Below are 11,419 nucleotides of genomic sequence, written 5' to 3'. Positions count from 1 at the left end.
CAGTTTCCGCAAACATTTTTCCGCAGTTTCCGCTAACCGCAGTTTCAGCTAACCCTAACCCTCGAGTTTGTATCAAATTGTTTGTGGAACTCCGATCAGTGTCTTCGGCTTTGTGCTATTAACTGCGATCAGTGACTGCGGCTTTTTTAAATTTTTTTTCTCGATCTTTTCAGGTTACGAATTGACTGTACGAATGGTTCAAGGTACGAACTAGGTTGCACCCAATATTAAATAAATAAAAAACGAAATAGACTACCAACAAGGAAGTCATAAACAAGAGTAAAAACACCAAGAGAAACGAGTCAATACTACCTAGAGCATACATATCTTATAAAGGCAGAGCATAACACTAAAAATCAAACACCTAGGGCTGGAGACACCATATAAGATAAAATATAACTGTCAGTAGAGAGAGGTATCATATGGTACATCACACATAGTGGGCTACCGTACATAATGTATATACTGTACAAGTTACAAGATGTAGTGACTACCCAAGTGGGTCAAATTTAACTTGGTGCAACCTAATTCGTACCATGAACAATTCGTACCGTCAGTTCGGACCTTGAAAAGATCGGGAAAAAAAATTAAAAAAAGCCGTAGTTGCTGATCGCAGTTTCCGCAAACATTTTAAAAGGGTTAGGGTATCTGAGTATCGGTATCCGCAAACAAACAAACTGAAAAGATTGAGAGAAAAAAATAGAACATTGCTGATCGCAGTTTCCGTTTTTCCGCAGTTTCCGCAAACATTTTAAAATTTCCGGTAATGATTGTAAGAGTTTGCCAAAGTCGCTGATTGCAGTTTCCACAAACATTTTAAAAGGGTTAGGGTTGATCGGAGTTTTCGCAAACATTTTAAAAGGGTTAGGGTTGATTGGAGTTTCCGCAAACATTTTAAAATTTCTTTAAATGATCCTAAAAGTTTTTGTTTGTTTGCGGAAAATTTTAAAATGTTTGCGGAAACTGCAATCAGCGACTTCGGCTTTTTTAATTTTTTCTCTCAATCTTTTCAAGGTACGAATTGTTCATGGTACGAATTAGGTTGCATCCAATTTAACTTCTCTATTTCTCCAGTGGTGATCCAGTCTTGCTTTGAAGCTGTTTAAACTAGGTGCTGTGACAATTTTCTCGGGTAACTTATTTCATTCATTCACGATCCAATTCGGAAATTATTTCTTCGCTTTGTTGTTTTGAAGGTGCTGCTTTTTAATTTAAATCTGTGACCTCGAGTGTTGTAGACACCTTCATGTAAGAAAAAAAGTTCTTTTTCATTGACATCATAAATATTTAGAAGATACTTGAAAGTTTGAATCATGTCATTTCGAAGTCTTCTAAATGTTTGTGTTGGTAGGTCTAGTCTTTTTAGTCTTTCATTGTAAGGTAGGTCATGGAGACATGGGACAAGTTTTGTTGCTCGGCGCTGCACACTTTCTAAAGATACAATGTTGTATTTGAGGTATGGGTGCCAGATGGTATTGTTGTATTCAGGTGTTGGTCGTACTAATGTTTTGAACAGGATAAAAAACATTTTTATATTGAGAAATGCAAATGGCCTCTTGATTAGTCCAACAAGCCTGTTTGCACCAGATACCACCGATTGAATGTGGGTGTTGAAGGTTAAATTGTTGTCAAAACTTACTCCAAGGTCTTTTTCATTCTCAATGCATTTGAGGACTGTAGAATAGATGTTCCACTGGTATTTTTAAATTTATAATCAAAGCTGGGTGTGTGCTTCCCAATAGACATCGTGGTGCACTTTTCTGGATGAAATTTCAATTTCCATTTTTTTCCCCATGCAACAAGTTTATCTAAATCGCATTGCTAGGACAGGCAATCATTTATGTACTTAACATTTTTATAGATTTTTGTGTCATCTTTACAGTGGTTTTCATGTCGTTTGGCAGGTCATTAATGTAGCGCAGAAATAAAATGGGTTCTAGAACACTCCTTTGGGGAACACCACTCTTTACTGGAGTCCAATTGGAGAATGCACCTTTAATTGTGACTCTTTGTTGTCTCTCTTGCAGGAAGTTTTCAATCCAATGCAGGAGTGATGTTTCTACACCATATGCTTTCAGTTTTGCTACTAATCTCTTGTGTGGGACAGTATCAAATGCTTTCATAATATCAACAAATACACAATGCACACCTGAACCAGAATCTATTGCTCTTGTCCAATTATTTAGGACTTCAATATGTCGAGTCAAGCATGATCTTTGACCCTTGAAGCCATGCTGATCCTTTGAGAAAAGATCATTTGCCTGCATGTGTTGTACTAAATGGTTCCTGACAAAAGTTTCCAAGAGTTTGCATATAATGGGGGTAAGACTGATCGGTCGATAATTAAGAGCAGAGTGGCGGTTTCCTTTATTGAAGACAGCAGTGACATTTGGTTCTTTCCATTTTGTTGGTAACTTTGATGTTGCAAGAGATCGATTGAAGATTTTTTGCAGTGGATATTTAATTTCTGAGTGTGCCTCTTTTAACAATCTTGGATGGATTTCATCCGGTCCCATAGCCTTGTTACTGTCAAGAGACAGTAATAACTTGTCAACATCTTCAACAGATTGGTGGAGATTCTCCATGGGCACAGGAACAGGAGCACATACTGGTTGTGGAATTATATCATCTTCTTCTATAAATACAGATGCAAAAGCACTGTTTAGAGCATTAGCAATTTCAGTATCGTCAGTTGCTCTTCCATCTGGTGTTTCAATTTTCGAAACTTTTTCTTGATGACTCGTCATACTCTTGACACGTTTCCAGAATGCTTTTGGATTTTCCTGCGTGTTCACAACCAGGTTCTTTTCAATGTTTTTTACCGAATTTCGTACCAGACTTGTACACTGGTTTCTAATTTGACTGTATTTCTGAAATTCTTCTCTGCTTTCAGTGCTTTTCCTGATTCTGTATTGTTTTTGTTTTTCTATCACTTTCTTCAGAATGGCACTGTTCATCCATTTACACTCATATTGGGGATGATTGAGCACCTGTGATGTTGGAATAAAACCATTTCTTGCTTCCAAGATTTTGCTTTTAAATTTCTCCCACATTTCTTAGACATTCCGGCTGTCTTTGAGCAGTAGATCCCACTTGACCTTGAGAGATTCCCTTACACCATTGTAGATACAAAGTTAGTGTAGATATGTAGATACATTGTAGATACATATGTAGTGTACTTGTACATACATAGTTAATTTTCATAAACATGATATTTAACTATTCTTTAGGTATTAGTTGATTAATTAGTTATTTAATTGATTAATAAATTCTTCAGGTATTAGTTGAAATACATACATAGTTCATATTATTTGTAATGGCCATTCTCACTCCACTTTTTCTACTTTTTAAAAATTCAAAGTCATTCAGACAATCTTTGACACCAGGGCTAGTTTCCAGTATCCTACTCAGTTTGACATTTGTGGTTATTCGTAAAATACGACCAATATGTCGATATCTTCCATCTCAGGAATTGGATGAATGTTCTTTTGATTGGGTAAGTAGCATTGTGTCTGTTGGTAATAGATTAAGCCATGGTATTTTTTGTGACTTTTGTGTATATTATATACATTGTTTTCATGTTTCCTTTCGAAGTTAATAATGGTAATACATGTACACTTCACATATGGCTCTACAAGCAGAGGTGGGCAATGCTCTTATGGTAGCGGGAGTGGCCTGTATTTTTGTTGGCATAGCATGTGCACTGCGGAATGGCCCGTTTCGGTGAATCCGATTCGGTGAGTCCAATTCGGTGAGTCCAATTCGGTGAGTCCGATTCCCTATTCGGTGATTTTTTTAATTTTTTTTATAAATTATCGGGTACCGTAGCCTAATTATCATTGCTGTTGAAGGGTTATGGGTTAGGGGTGAGACGTTAGGGGTCAGGAGTTAGGAACTCAGCAAATTGGACTCACCGAATCGGACTCACCGAATAGTAGCAGACCCATGCACTCTGCAGTAGCGACACTAGGCTACTTTTTTTCCAATGTGGTGGATAATTCTGGATATGTGCTATTATGCTAGTTGTGCTACATTTGCTTCTGTCGTACTTGTGCTATTCGCTACCTTCCTGTTTAAAGTGAAAAAAAGCATTGTTTTTAGAGATTTTTATGGAAACACTATTGTGGTACTGAAACCACACATGATATCATTCATTTTCAAGGTCATTTTGACTTCACAAAGTAGGCTACTTAAATAGAGCTTTCTAGAGTCAGACAAAAGTACCAGTAGCTTGTGTACATGGTATTTTTGATACAAATAGTGGTGGCGACATGTTAACATGCTACTTTTCAACCACTTGTACCGAGTAGTCGGAGAGTTTTTTTGGCATATTGTAGCGATAGCATGCTACTATAAAAGTAGCAGATGCTCAGTTGCTCACCTGTGACTACAAAGCCTAAACCGCATAAAACATATCATAATATTGTTTCTGCGGTGTTACATCCAGGAATGTTATAGAAAAAGCACTTCACATATAATATAGAATAGTTAGGTGATCGTGTGGTTTGCCACTCTGCATTTCACTGGTTACATATGTTTTACTACGATCCTGACTCAGTTCTGATTATATTGATCGATTTATTCAAGCGGGAGGTTGAAATGATGATGTTCTTCTTGTGCTTTCTTGTGCTGAAGAATCGCACAGCAATATCGATCCAGCAGATGATCACCACCACGCTCATGTACTCCAAAGTAGCCAACGTTGTCTTGTTCTATCGACTCAACCCAAAGTTTGGCCTTGTTTATTCCATCGTATGCTTTGGTTTGTATGGCTATCTCAATAGTCTTATACTCTTATTAAAAAGTTTCTTTTATTCTAATGTAAAAGTAGTATATATTACTACATGTACAACGCTTATACATAGAGCAGTAGAATAGATGCGTGTTGCAGAATAACATTCACGGATTTGTTTGAACTGGACTTAATATGTCAAATCAAAACAAAGGAAGTTTTCATCAAACCGAAATGGAAGATTTGTGTTTCTAATAAATGTTAGTCATTAGAACGGCAAGTAAAGTCAATAAAGTGAATTTTAAGCGTGGTTTTAAGCAAGAGTTCTTGACACAAGGAATAGGATTCAAACTTTGATAGGTCAATGAAAAGTTAATTTTTTATTGTTTGGTCGATAAAGTCAATTTTATGTAATTGACATGTCCAGTCCAAACGTTTTTTTCAAATGCTGAGAAAAACTGACTCTAACAACTTTGTGTTCATCAATCTCAATCTGTGCTTCATTCATCATCTTAACATTAAAAATACTGCAAAACAATGACGACATTTCTAGAATAATGAACATTGAAAGACCAGAAAGTTGATTGGGCGCCGGTTCAACACCGCTCAAGAACATGTGGCTGTGTCTTTGGCAAAACATCAAAAAGCCGTTGATTGAGGAGTGGCACCCCTTCAACCATAGCCCTTGATTTCTTTCATGAATATGAACAGCACACTGCTCTAGGGAGAAATTATTACAGCCCTTCTTTGAGCTATAGCCTACTAAACTGAACATTACATCACATTTTAATTCTTCTTCTTAGCGAACGTGATGTTCATTGTGGAGTTAGTTGCTGCTTATTTAGCCTTCAGTCGGGCCTAATACATTCTGTTAAAGATTTCATATTTTTTCATTAAGTTACATTTTTTCGTTCAAGTCGCCTTATTTTAAATATGAAATGCAAGAAACAATGGTTCATTTAGTCAAATTTTCGTTAGATCAACAAAGTGAATTTTTTAGTCAATATGGCAACTTGCCCTAGTCATTAGTTACGAATAAACAGTAAACATTTTGTTTAGTTTATATGTAATATGTGTAAATGTTTCTTTTTGTTAATACTAGAACAAATCCTGGGAAATCTCCTTCCCACAGTTTGGTTGCTTGATGCTCAGTTGTGCCATGTTTGTATTTGCTTACATTTCGTATTTGTGTGCAGCGAGAGTGTGGTTGTTCCCAGAGAACTTTGTTGATGGACCAGAAGAAATAACTTACTTCAGCGACAAAACTTTGGAGGTTTGTTATTGCTGGCTTGTTGGATTTATAATTATATGCACCATTTCTTAACGAGAAGAATACCATAATTTGATAGTCTAGCGGCTTTAATACGCCCAAGACCCTAGAAGGAATCTACCTTGTTTTCAGTAGGTTCTTTTCTGCTTTTTGCGGTTGGAACTGAACAGATTTGAAGTAATTGCCATGCTGTTGGCTGCTTGTGAAAGAGCGGCTGGTCAGCGGGGATGACCAAATGACCGTAAAGGTTTGCAGAAACTGGTGCAGTTTGCTATTTGAAAAGTTAGATGCTTTTGTTGCAACACAAAGTTTATCTAACCATTTGGATAATATATCTTGAAAAAAATATATAATAAACCAAATAAAAAAATTATATATATAGCTTTTTATCTTTCACCTCTAATTTTGATCCTTGTGCCATGTTCCAGAATGCACTGACGGAAGACAAAAAAGTGACGTGGGTCGTGGAGTTTTATGTGACCTGGTCCCCTTCTTGTCACGCCGCCATGCCCGCCTTCGCCGCGCTTTCGAACGAGTACGCCTGCGAGTTCCTCCGGTTTGGAAAGGTAGACGTTGGAAAATATCCCGACGCTGCAGTCAAGTAAGCTTGTCAATGTCATGTTTGAAGCCAATTAGCAGCCGTCACAGTGATGTTGGTTGTTGCGTGATAATGCGCGCGGAATTTCCATGTCTTTAGTTTACTTTTCCTGGAGTTTAAGTTTCCATGGTAAGGTTTATGGTTTGAAGTTATTGTTATTTTTGCGTGAACAATCAAAAATATGTAAATCCTATTAACTATTCAGTTGTATATGTTGGACTTGGTGATTATGGTTACTTACACAGAATCATTTTTCTTAGCGTGTGTATCGCCTGTGCGAGTGAATGTCGGAACAATAAACCTCCGTTAATCCTGCGATATTGGTTAACTTTTAGCTTGTCGATATCAATAGGAATTGGGTGTTTTTATTCATTCATTGGATTTGATATTTTTCAAGTTTGACTGACGTAATTGAGCCAGCTAGTTGCTTGACGTAAAACAGGCTCAGTTTTTGAATTTAACTATCAGGTAAGTTTTGTGCTTTTGCCTGCTCCCCCGACACAAACCTCTAGTTTTCATCATGATCTTAACCAATCAGGTCATCGATATATAGCGCATTGTGCGGTCTTTGTTTGTCGCAAATGAAGTTGCCGCTGGTGTAAAGCGACGTGATTGCCTTCAACGTTTAGTGCTCTTTACACCATTTATGAGTCACGAAACTAGCAGGGATAAGTTTCAGATGCAAAAGGCTTTCAACAACAATCAAGAATCAACGTCTGTTTGTGCAGATACGGCATCAACACTTCGACGCTGTCCCGCCAGCTTCCCACCGTGGTCGTGTTCGAGGACGGGAAGGCAGAGGACTGGAGACCGATGATCGCTTCCAACAGCAAAAAGTTTATCAAATATGTTTTCTCGGAGGTGAGTTTCCAAGTTTTTAGTTCGCATCAACCGTTGTTTGTGCTGCATAGTGGGGATTGAGATTTTTTTAATTTTTGAGTCCGGAATTTTGAACTGTCCAGGGTGCTCAACTGTGACACTTGGTGAAAAACACTACCTGAAGTCTGAACAGTTTCAAGAAATGTGACAAAGGAAGCGATTTAGTTGAGGATCGTGATGGGAGCTTGTGTCATGAAACTGAAGCAGTGAGAGATTCCTGTTATTTGGATGATCAGGTAAATAGAAGCTGTGGATGGAAACAGCAACAAGGGCATTGTTGGGTAATGTGAGGAAATGTTACACGGAGGAAAACTCGTTAAAAAGAAAAAAGAAAGCGTATCAGAGTTGTGTTCTGCCTTCAATACTGTGTGGTAACGAGATATGGATACTAAGAGAGAGTGAACGGGCTATTTTGAAAAGAACGGAAAAGCAGTGGTGAGAGGAATGTGTAGGGAAAAACAAGGAGAAAGAAAAAGACTGAACAGTGAACAGCTGATGAATATGCCAGAGATGAGGAAAACTAATAAAGACCAACTTGCATGGGAAAATGGAGTAAGATGCTATGGGCATTGGGCATGTCATAAGAAAAGAAGAAGGAAGTTTTCTTCGAAAGGCATTGACTTTAAAGATGTGATTAATGGGAAGAGGAAAGGGAGCCTTTAAAAGGAACATGGAAGGAACAGGTGAAGAAGGAGGCAGACAAAGTCGAACTAAAGGAAGAAGATGCGATGGACAGAACTAGATGGAGAGCATGAGTTACGACAATCGCTGCAAAGAAAAAATCGGCCACCCCCACTAGTGAAGGGAAAACCGAATTTGGATGATGATGATACCATCATTTACTGCTTGTGCTAAAAAGATGAAAATTTTGTAAAATTAGCAAAAAAGGCAGTGACTATATTTAAGCTGAACCTTGCCCAAGTACTGTGAGTTTGTGTTGTGCACAGAGATGGGCGTGATCTTGATCTTGAAGATCACAAGTGATCTTGATCTAAGATCACTTTTTTGTGTGATCTTGATCTTGAAGAACAATAAGATCAAGATCACTTTAAAATTGAAGTTTACTTACTAGAGAGAGGCATTTTTTTAGAACTCGTACTGTACAAAGTAGTTAGTGGTAACTACTAACATTAAGCCACTGTTGATATGATATGTGTCCAACAAAAGACGATTTAAAGTCTCCATCTAATCTAGTCAGTGTTGCCATTTCAAAATTGATAAAGTTTTCTGTGTTGGTCATAATAAAGAAGTCAACTTCCGTGTAATTTATGTTGATGAATAATAAAAAATGATTTAACTTTGTTCACAATTTCCATGTGTGAATTTTAAAGAAATGCTTGGTTTCTTCGACCCAATTTTAGATGTTTCAAAAGTCTAGAATGGCGGTGTTAATTAATCTGGACTCTAGCCGACTTTGGTCATGTAAAGTGGTTTATTGCAGCAAATCAACCAGACCAAGACTTGTTTAGAGTCTGAGTATGGAGCGGTTTGTCTCACAGCAAACCTCTGAACTTTTTTGATAGCAGACAACAGTATCAAGTTTGCTAGATGGGTAAATGGTGCAATAAACATTGACATGATACAGTGAAAATTAAAACTACTTAGTAACACGAATAAAAACTCCCACACGAACCAGACAAAATTTGGTAAAAAATGATGCAGCTCAAAGATTATTTTTATCTATTTATTATAAATAAAAAGTATAAAACTAATTGCAAATTTTGCGACTTTTTCAGTATTATACTGTAATTAACCTCGGCCTTGAGTGTGACGTTGCGATTCTACGCAAACTACGTCAACAATTGATAGGCCTAATAGCAACAGTCACTAACTTATTACAATTTTTAGGCCAGCGATCGAGTAGTTAAAGGTAAAAGTTAGCAATACCAACTATATACCTTTACCCAGGTTGCTTATAGGAATTAGTTTTTGCAACATCATGGATCAAAAACTTCATTTTTTATCAAGTACACAAAAAGTGATCTTGAAAGTGATCTTGATCTTCAAGATCACGATCTTGATCTTCAAGATCACATAGTTTGGTGGTCTTGATCTTGATCTTCAAGATCACCTATTCTTGGTGATCTTGATCTTCAAGATCACCAATACTGGTGATCTTGCCCATCTCTGGTTGTGCAGAAGCCAGATATTTTCTATATTCAAGTAGCACAGCTCTGTAGTGAATATTTCTAAGCAGAATTATTTACCATAATACGAGCTATAATTATAATTCTTATCGAATTCAGTGATCACAGTCTTTTAGGTGATCTGTTTAGAATCCATGTATTACTAGGATTATTATTGCATTTGTAGCATTCTTCTCTTCCAACTATTGGCGTGATGAAAGTAACATATGGACACAAAGTGACTTTATGTAGACAGCGATATTGAACTAGAGCCCACAGTACTTTTTGACCCACATTTCTGCATACAAACCAAAGAGAAAATGTTGTAGGAGTTGGTTTGCAATTCCGCTTATTTTTCTAAATTAGTGTATAATTTATTTATTGAAAGTATAATTCGAATAAAACATTTTTTCGTGGATTATTAGAGACCTGATTCTTTGAGAGGGTTGATATTTTTTCATGAATAAATATTTTGTTACTTTAGTGTTTTTGATTTTGCTTCAAAATTAAAGAAATTATGGCTTTTATGCTTATAAAATGCATACAGGAAAGTGGATATTCTGATCGTTTTGGTTGGCTACCTGTTCAATGTACGAAAATACAAATTGTATCTGTTTTGAGCAGTGTGCGCTAAGTTATGAGCTAAACTTTAGCTTACTTGTACAAGTAGTGAATGTTTTAATTTTAATGAAATTTAATCAGGAGAAAGATCTACATGTGGGCTACAATGGTCAAGTTTTGTCGCATTAAAAACAGCGCAGTGGGAATAGAAGGTTTTAAACGTGTTCTATTGCAGGAGAACATGAAGCGAGATTTTGGAATGAATAAACTCCACAAAACTGCCATGGACAAATCAAAATCGATTAATAAGTCGTCAAAGAAGAATCAGTAGTTGCAATCTAACGACTTGTGTCTGACACGTCTTTCTAAATATTTCAATCATTTTGTTTGTTCACTGGAGGGCAGTAACCTCACCAATCGATACTGAGTGGGCAGAAAATGTGTTTTGAAATTGACATAGCAAAACAGTTCGGACACCGACCAATCCTTTTTGGGTTTCGTCGTAAATGAGCCATAATTTTGGAAATCAGCTGTATTCACATCAAGCTATTTTTTAAATGCAATATTTGTATTAAAATGCCGATTTTGTTTATTGCCACTTGACTGATTCGGGCCTACACCAAAACAGTTATTGAAGTGGTGTTTTGGCACATTTGTTGGGTTTTCAAACCATCCGCTGTATGAATTTCATACTTGTTCCTGTGGATGTGATGACGCATAGATGTTCTGTTGGATGTTATACTTTACGTACTTTGATTTTATAGAAGCCTCATCTAAACTGAGATTGGCGTCGTTAGTTGCCTGGCAACGGTCGTCTCCTGCTTCGCGTTTACCCCACCTGCAACACGACGCTCTTACGTCTTGTGTAACCTGTTGTTTGTGATTTTAAATAGAAGTTTTACGCGTATTGTTTGACATGGCGACAAGTTGTCAAGCATTGTTACGTGATGAATCGGCGCGACGGTTGCGAGCTGCTTCGAGCGATGAAGGTTGCGGAGGAACCATCGAAGTAGTCTTATATTAATATTCTACGTAAAATCAATATCCTGTAACATTTGATCGACGATAATTTGCCGATTGCCATAAGGGTTATTGGGAACAACCGTTATTCTCACGAACATTAGGCACAAGATGAAACTACTAAACTAAACAAACCAACGAAAAATGACTGCATTCCCACGGAAAAATACAAACTCTATGCGAAGTAACCGACAAAAAATGTACCGCACACGGTAATCAATGATGACTAGCTT

The 11,419-nt window shown here is 37.1% G+C and overlaps 1 protein-coding gene across 1 annotated transcript; it reads left to right on the top strand.

The window, feature by feature from the left end:
- The first annotated feature begins 3,236 nt into the window (after positions 1–3,236).
- On the top strand, positions 3,237–11,095 carry LOC145775486 (thioredoxin-related transmembrane protein 2-B-like). Its single transcript, XM_082586782.1, has 6 exons — positions 3,237–3,496; positions 4,588–4,762; positions 5,929–6,005; positions 6,431–6,603; positions 7,329–7,461; positions 10,402–11,095. The coding sequence occupies exons 1-6, from the start codon at positions 3,317–3,319 to the stop codon at positions 10,495–10,497; spliced, it is 834 nt and encodes a 277-aa protein (XP_082442908.1). The 5' UTR covers positions 3,237–3,316; the 3' UTR covers positions 10,498–11,095.
- Positions 11,096–11,419: the final 324 nt, after the last annotated feature.

This window comes from Aplidium turbinatum, chromosome 8 (assembly GCF_918807975.1).
Source record: "Aplidium turbinatum chromosome 8, kaAplTurb1.1, whole genome shotgun sequence".
In the NCBI taxonomy this organism is placed as follows: domain Eukaryota; kingdom Metazoa; phylum Chordata; class Ascidiacea; order Aplousobranchia; family Polyclinidae; genus Aplidium; species Aplidium turbinatum.
This window is presented reverse-complemented; position numbering and strand designations above follow the sequence as displayed.

Excerpts from the sequence above, each read along its gene's own strand:
- LOC145775486 (XM_082586782.1), top strand. The coding sequence starts at position 3,317 with ATGGCCATTCTCACTCCACTTTTTCTACTTTTTAAAAATTCAAAGTCA. Across the intron at positions 6,006-6,430 it reads TCAGCGACAAAACTTTGGAG|AATGCACTGACGGAAGACAA; the intron begins GTTTGTTATTGC and ends GCCATGTTCCAG. Across the intron at positions 6,604-7,328 it reads TATCCCGACGCTGCAGTCAA|ATACGGCATCAACACTTCGA; the intron begins GTAAGCTTGTCA and ends CTGTTTGTGCAG.